At 34.0% G+C, this 8,692-nt stretch overlaps 1 protein-coding gene across 1 annotated transcript in view; it reads right to left on the bottom strand.

Annotated features, from left to right (window-relative positions):
* Window positions 1-3,380: 3,380 nt before the first annotated feature.
* CHM (CHM Rab escort protein) overlaps window positions 3,381-8,692 on the bottom strand; it is a 74,497-nt gene continuing 69,185 nt past the window's right edge. The window contains exon 15 of the mRNA XM_049827839.1: window positions 3,381-5,502. Within this exon, the coding sequence (XP_049683796.1) occupies window positions 5,296-5,502 (207 nt within the window). The 3' untranslated portion in view covers window positions 3,381-5,295. The remainder of the gene's footprint in view (window positions 5,503-8,692) is intronic.

Below are 8,692 nucleotides of genomic sequence, written 5' to 3'. Positions count from 1 at the left end.
TGCCACTAAGAAAGTATTTTAGTTCTACTTGATGCTTTGATCTTTTTGAGTAAAAAAAATTCTGATAGGTAATAGGAAAAACTAAAATCGGGTGAAGCAGTGTACTACTGAATTCAGTATACTAGCCCGCTGTAAAACTTGCAACGCTCTCAAAGAAGCTTTTACCCAAGACTGAGAAGACACCTACATAAAACTGCCACTTGAGCGGCATTATATACACTGGGAGTCAACCATTGTCTACGCAACCATTGTTTAGTCAAATACATCTTGAGTTGTGATATACACTCAGGTTGATATCTTCCATCTTTTTTGTCAATGTATGCAAGTAGCGTAAAATATATTGTCTGTTAGAATTGTGACAGGAAGAGTATTTTCTATTAAAGTCTCCTCTGATCAGAACTCCCATGCAGTCAACAACTGCATCTTCCTGATACTTCACTGTCAACTTTCTGAATCTCAAATGTCATTGAGATTTACAACATTCCTGTCTGGCTCCCCATCCAGATTTTGAAGAACCGTTCACTCTTACGAACAGGAACTGGCAGCCTGTAAATAAACGTAATGGTGGAATTGCTAATAAGCTCTATTTCCACCAACAGTAATTTTTTTGCTAGATATGAGGCTTATGACATGAATTCCACCATGGCTGACCATTTCCTACTACTTACCTCTACAGCTGAAAGTATCGTTCTATGGTAACTTTTTATCACATTAAAAAAATTATTCTTGAAATTATACACACCGAAGTTAAGATTTCCATCTGATTATTGAAGCAATCTTACTATTAAATTGGGTTGCAATAAACGAACATTTTGCATCAGTTTCTCAAACATCCAGTGTCTCAACTACTACATCTTACCAAAGATACTTTGCATTACTACTTACCCAAGGAATGCAAGCAACTGCCCTGCCACCACAACTCTCCCACATATTTTTGACAGTTTGGGTAATAGCAGGTAATTCTAACTTTTGGACATTCTATAGCGGCTGATTTCTGCAAAAGTTTAAATGATAAACTTCTGTGAGTTAATAATTTTGTCATAAGAGATATATATATATAATATATACACACACAGACACAAATCAATTAAGTTTCATGATGTGATCTCAGTAACTTGCTCCCTTAGTTTGAAAATTAGCAACTGCACTAATTGCAGTCACAGAATTCTGAGGAAAAATAAAGAAGAGCGTCAGCAGCAGACAACCCACCAGAATCTGCAGAGCTTACTGATAATTAATGGGAGAAGAGAACATTCATTATGGCAGAAAAGCTAAGAAAGATCTCTGGAGCAGTTTCGAGTAGTTCTGACACCATAATTTTTACTTTTTAACGGCATGACTTGCTACTGATATAAAATTGTCAGATAAGTAAAAACCTAAAATGTGCTGCAGAGGATTATATAAAAGACCTGCAGTAGTAACTGACTGAGCAACAAAATACAAAATAAAGAATGGATAATCACATCCACAGTTAAACAAAAAATAACAGTTTTATTTTTACTGCAGTCCTCAGTGCATGTGCCAGGTATTACTCCATTTATATGTTATTTCATTCTTTGTTAATTGTTGTTGCCTCATTCTGAAAAGCACATATATATTTTTTCCCCAGAGTCCATACACTGTTAGAAATTGCGTAGAAATCTCATACAGCAAAAAGGGAAATAAAAGCGCATGACTCAGTTGATCTCAGAGCATGAAGGTTATAGCAAACAGCCCCCACTTTATCCTCCCCCTCCCACTACAACAATCCTGCTTTAGCTATTTTCATTTGTTCGTCTGTCTCTCCCTTCTTCTTTCCCCCACCCGAGGAAAGTGGGTAGTTCACATGTTCTCCCACTCCCAGCCTGAAAAAGTGTTGAAGAAATTAATTTTATCCTTTCAACAAATGAGATTACAGATTGTAAGTGACCTAGTCTCTTATTGTGTGAAAACAGTATTTTAATATTTCTGACTTGTCATTAATCAATACATTACTAGCAAATTGATCTTGAATTTAAGCTGTTGCAACTCAGCTGTTGCTGATGTAAAAAGATTTGGAGGGGAGAGAGAGGGGCCTAAAATACAGCGAGATCCAAAGCAAAAGAAGCCATGCAACCTCCTGAGTACAGAAAGTGGAATTGATACTAGCTACATAAAGAGAATCGTTAAAGGACCTCTAAGATTCAGAAGTGTATGGAAAATATAAAATACAATATAAAAGATAAAACCCCTGAAAATTCCCCAAGTCCTCTTCAGAGCATTTCAGTGAAATGGCACAAAGTACATGCTCCATCACACTTCCACACAGGAGCTGACAGTGCCTGGACATTTCTGAATCAGCAAGTCTAACATGAAGATATTTTTTTCAGGGGTCAATTTTCCCATTGATGCAAGGAGGATTTACACATGCAAGTCCCATTAACATTAATAGGAGTTACCTACATAAATCCCCCTGCAATGATAGGAGAAAAGACCCCATAGTCTGCAAGGATCTAAGTTCTAATGATTACCTGTCAAATGGCCCTAAGCATCATCATCACCAGAAAAAGCAGACGTAGCAGCTTCATGGCTGAAAATACTTCCAAAGGAACAGTAACTAATTGCAGTCATACAGATAAGGCAATACAACAGCAGAAGGGAAAATGGCATAAAATTGACTGTTTGAATATTAAGGGTTAATCCAATTAACCAACTTAAAAAGAAAGTACTCATTAAAAAAGGAATTCAAACATATCAAAGCACTCCTTAGAAAAAAAAAGGTGTGAATATTGTATGAGCTCCAAGGTGCTTGAAGGATAATACAGCTACTTGTTTAAAAATTCAATTAACCTTATCTTTCTTTAACTTGATTTATTAATAATCCCACAGATAAATTGCCAGTTTTTAAAAAGTCATGTTATCTTTGGAATACATCCTGTATGACAAGCCTTAAAAACTACTTCAAATAAGCCTAACCCTTACTTTGTATGCTTAAATCATTTAAAGCAAGAACAAAATGCAGTTCAGTGCATGATTTCTGTAAAATACAAAGATCAACAGTCTTATCTACACTGCTATTGCAAGTGAGCTATTGGGTACTCAAGTACCATAGGAAAAAACATTTTATGTTTCCATTCACCACACGAACAAGACATGAAAACAGTTTTTAAGCAATCAATGTAGTGTAAAGCCAGAGCCTACAACTTGTAGATTATTCTGTCTTATCTAAAATCAAATCTGCAGTATTTCAAAACTTTGCTTTGGACACAAAGGACTAAGATACTATTGTATATAAACTCACTAACTTCTGTAAACATACTGTCACACGTAAACGTCAATCATATTACAGATGCCAACATCAGGAAATCTCAGCTAAAACATGAATTGCTTTTCTTGCATAATTGAAAGAAAACACAGAAAAATGCACTTGCAAGCAAACCTTTAATTTTCATCAAACGATTTCCTTGTAAACATAGAAGACAAAAAATTCAACTATGATCCCTATTATTGAAAGACAAACAGGGACTAGGTCCTCCACTTAGTTCTTTTATAGTTCTGTAGATGTTAAATACAATTACCATATACTCATGCTTTCCAACAGACATAAAAAATTACTAAATGAAGAGGCAGTCTGCTTATTACTATATATAAATAACTGCTCAATCACAAGCATCCAGAGATGACTGTTGTTTAACATTGGAAACATTTCAACCACACATTTTTCTGAGGACTTTGGGATTATACACACAATGGTACCTATCCAATAAACAAAGAATGTAAACACAAACAAACCATTTTCGAAATGCAAACTGGACAATGTATTATGATGCAAGACAAAGTGAAGTTAACAATATCAGTTATGCTGTAAAAAAATAAATAAATTAACCTTTATGGCGTGAAGCCATTTAAAAGGCAGGCACATGCACCGTGGAACTGTACAAAAGCCTGGATGTGTCAAGTTCAGGCAGTGCTGAATATTCATTATTCAGTGGTATTTTTTAATTTACGTACAGTATTTAAGCACTGCTAGAACTATATCTAAGTTCATGTAGAAGTTTAAACCCCAACTCATCAAAATTCAGTGATCTCCGTATTTAGATATACTACTGATCTACTGGGTGTACATTTTAAGGTACAACTTTAAGTAAATGCTAAATATTTTTCATCATCTGAATATCTAATTTCAAGCATTGTTCAGAAGAAGTGCAAGTTTATCATGGTCATTTACAACAGTTTTCTTATTTTTCATACAAACTAGGCTTATAAATACGTCAATAAATTTGTATAAATGCTTTATGATTTATCATTACAAAATGCATAATTTACAGCTATCACACTAATTTTAATCCTATTAACCGGGATCAATACAAACCTTTGGAATTACCAGTTGAACCTTCTTCCCACCACAAAAAACCTCAGTTAATGATCATCTAAACTTCTCAAGACGCCATACTTCAAAAAATTAACTACTGGCTTATTAAAGGCCCAAACACTGCAACAAATTCAGGGAAACTAACAACAGGTATGCTCCATTTATGATTTTAAATTTTGCTGGGAAATCCAGCATTAAGTTTAAATTGTGTTATTTTCCTGACTACAGTAAATTAAGCCACTACTGAAAACGTGTGATCTATTGGATCTTATTAAAAAAAAATAATTTGAATGTAAAATAATTTCATGTGAGGAACATCTACAGGATTATACTTGTTTCTAAATTATGGCATCAGTTTCAAAACCATACAAGAAATTTTTCATTATAGAAATGAAACCTGACATCTATTACATATTCTAAAGCCACTCCAGAACTGTCAATATTATTGCCTTTAACATCCATTCATAAAACCACTTGGAAAGACAGATTGTGAAGCTCACCTTCAACTGTTTAATTAGCACAGATCCAATGAACTCTGACATGGTTAAACCACAACAGTTGTATCAGAAGATCATCCTCTGACTGGTAAGCCAACTTGCACATTTTTTCTTTTGACTAGTTTCGACTTGTTGCCTGTTTAAAAGATGGGAGGATTCCTTCCAAGATATAAACCAAAACCAAATTCTCTCAACAAATCACGCTATTTTAGCATTTTAAATTCAAATGCTTTGTTCTATGTTTTTTGTTTAGCTACAAACATCCCTGGATCTGGTGGACCTATGACTATTTAGAAATGTCTCAGCTATCAATGAAATTATTTGACAAAGAAAGATTATTCAAGCTAAGGAAAGTAAGGCAATTGAAAATAATACAGCCATGGGTTTTTTAAACCTCTTTTTCTTACCCTTCCTCCCTTACATTCTAGTTTGGGCAACCTCCTCTCGTACTAAGAGAACAGTGCCAATTCATTCTTCATTATCTTCCTTCTTAACAGCAGTACTATCTCCGCTACTGCCTTCCTCAGTTGAGGATTCAGGTTTTGTCTCTGCTGAATTACTGAATCCAGACTCTTCTGGCACAATCTCATCTTCATCATAAATAATATCTTCTGGATTTGGTGGCGGTGGGCAAAATTCCTCTGTAGGAAACATTTCTTGGAAAATAGTCTCAGCCTATTCAGAAAAAAAAGCATAAAATAAACTTTACCTTGAAATGTAATACCTTGCAGCAATATTTTAGATATTTAAGATTAACCTCTGTTCTTTCAAATCAATAGTGATTTAATACCTTGACAGTATTGTAAACACATGGGAAATTCATTCCTTCTTGCAGTCCTCGAAAAAGAAAAAGCAATCTATCTTTTTACATTGTTCTACTAGGAAAGTCACAGCGCAGGGCTTTTTAAAAAATGCTGGTCATTCTACATTGTATTGAGAACAATGAAGATGATTTTTTGCGAGCAAAATGATCTTTTCCACTATAAGAATATCCCTAGCTGCAGTCAAATGCAAAGAATGGGAAAGATCTTGCCTCTTTCTAGAGACAAGAATCCATTTCACATAACAAGCAAACCCAGGAAATTGTTAATATGTACAATCTACATGATATCTACATGGCTTTCCTTCTTAAATTCAAATATTACAAAAAAATTTCCATTTCTGTTTTTTTTGAACAGCTCATACATAGGTCAGTTGAGAACTGTTCTCATCCAATGGAATATTATCATTGAAAATATATGCATATTTGTATACAATGCATTTATAATTTTTTCAAAAAACGTCTACCATTTTAATATATTATGTACGTACACCTATGTGCACAAATTATGCTTTTCTGAAAAGAACTGTATAAGCAACTTCTATTTAGATAAAGACAGTTACTCTTAAGATATAGTTCAAGGATTTAGTTTACAAGGCCACTTACTCTTCGTGCCATTGAGGTTTAGAAATTAAGTACAGACAAAAAGTCAAGTTTTTTAACCACTGCAATGAAACGTTAAAGAGAAACGTGTTCTTGATGACATCAGGGTAGTTGTTATTACGACAGAATACGACTACAAAATCTGGGAGAAAAGGAACCAAAATAATACAATCTTAGAAGTCTTGAGAACCAGACATTTTATAAAAACACAGGAGACCAAAAATCCTTTAAAAACCCAGGTATGCAAGAAGCTTTGTTAACTAAACAGTTTTACACATTCTTGTGCAAATAACCTATCTATAAGCTTGTCTTAAAAAAAAAAAAAAAAAAAAAAGCTAGAGACACTCAGGAATTTATTCACTGAATTAACAAGCACTTCACATTTCCATAAAGGTTTTCTTTTTCAAGTCCTTAAGCTTCTAAGGCAAACAGAGACAACTGATGCAGATCACAGTTATGTTTTGGGTTTCTAAAAAGGCAAAGGAATATTGCCTCTCGATTTTGTCTATTCAGTAAACTATGCCCTAAAGACGACCTGTGATGAGAGCTCCCACATAGGCAAGAATGCATTTAATCTTTATATTCATACTGCTACTAGACACTGCACTGAAAAAGCTGACAGTAGGGTCAGTTAATGCCAACTGCAAAGGCTGATTACATGATGCGGATTCCTGGACAAGAGGGAATTGTTTTCAGATTAATACATCATTGAGCATGTACCAAACAGCTTTCTGTGATAAACTTCACTGCCCACCAGCAGTGGATTTGTATCACCAGCACGTGGATGTAGGACTCCATTATTAACTGCTTAAATGACCCTGTCTACTCTCAGTTCAATTTAATTTTTCATTCTGCTTCCTAAATTTCACTCTTCCATACCCATTTAAAACTGTTTAAAACTATTTCTATTAGTATGAAAAAATATATAAAAAAAGTTCTATTCTCTACTTCAAAAACAAGGTTTTGTAATTTGAAAACCTTGCCTAGTAAGTCTAGGGGGCAAGAGGGTCCAAATATCTTACAGAAAGTTTACGAAACTAACTTTTTGAAGATGAAGACCTTTTTATTTCAAGTCTGCACTTGCCCTTGAAACTCCAAAGATATACTTAAACTATTACTATATTTAATAGAATATTGAAGAAAGGTGTCATATTTTGCACTAAATATATGACAAACTAGAGCAGACAAACATTTCCTATGCAGCTCTCAACAATTACTTGGTCTCCAACTAATCTCAAAAAATGGTCAAATAATTATGAGGTTGAACATGGAAAGAAATTCCCAGTATGTTATGTAGGACATCATGACATTGATTATAATTGAACAATTTAATAGTATAGAGTGCTTTCAGGTCTACCAATTTTTTAAGTTAACCTTATCCAGCTGAAGTAATGCAGAATAACCAATAATAATTTAACAGCTCCTCCATTATAACACTTCGATACTTATTGCAACTAATTAAGTTCGTAAATAGTTCCTTTAATATTTAGTAGTTAAGTGTACAAGCTTTCAAGTGTGTACACTTGAATTAAGCGCTGACATAAGCATATAAAACATTTGCACAGATACTCTAATTTAATAACTGTTTGAAGTTGAATAAAACTATGTTTTGCTACTGGTTTACTGTATCACAGCTACGCACCTTGATGGAATACAGACAAGCTGCATGGGCTTTCATAGCAACTTTTACAGAGAACACTACCAAACTAACAGTAGTCTGAAATATGACACACTTGAATAACTCTGAAATTCTTCCAGATACAGAAAAAAACATAAATGGGTTAAAGGACAAATATTGGCATGACAATTTTAGTGCTTTCTCTTATGAACATGAAGATGCCTCAGAAATCTGAAATGCTTCAGTAACATACTACTTTAGAACATAATAATTCATGTCAGGTTGCAGTAGGAAAAAAATAGAGAACTGGAAGCCAGATGCTTTACTTGATCCATATATACAGAATTTGAGGGACTCCTAAATGGCACTTTACATTTGATTTAGTCTGTCCTGAAGGCAAGTAAATGCAGACATCAAAATGAATTCGATATTATACTAGGAATTTAACACTAAGTTAAAATAAAACATGAAGTAATTTGTACACTGAGCTGTAGATGGATAATCGTCTGTAAAAGTTGTGGTGTCTTGCCTTCTAAATAATGTACATCAGTACAATCAAACAGCATGACGTATAGCAGTTAGTAATACTAATGGTAATGTAAACATAAATCATGGGAAGTATCATTAAAACAGTAAACACAGAATTGATTACAGAAATTAGATTCAATTTTCCAAGCTATCTCCAAGACTAACACACACAGTGTTTTTTTGGTGGTTTTTAAAAGTGTTCTGATCCATGAGTTTTTAAATATTTCATGTTTGGAGATTTCCACCCCATTGCTAGGAAGATGAAAGCAATTTGTGGGTAGAAGGCACACCAACTT

Source organism: Accipiter gentilis, chromosome 24, assembly GCF_929443795.1.
Source record: "Accipiter gentilis chromosome 24, bAccGen1.1, whole genome shotgun sequence".
NCBI classification, from domain to species: Eukaryota; Metazoa; Chordata; class Aves; order Accipitriformes; family Accipitridae; genus Astur; species Astur gentilis.
The sequence above is the reverse complement of the archived record's forward strand: the minus strand, read 5'-3'. Positions and strand labels throughout refer to the sequence as shown.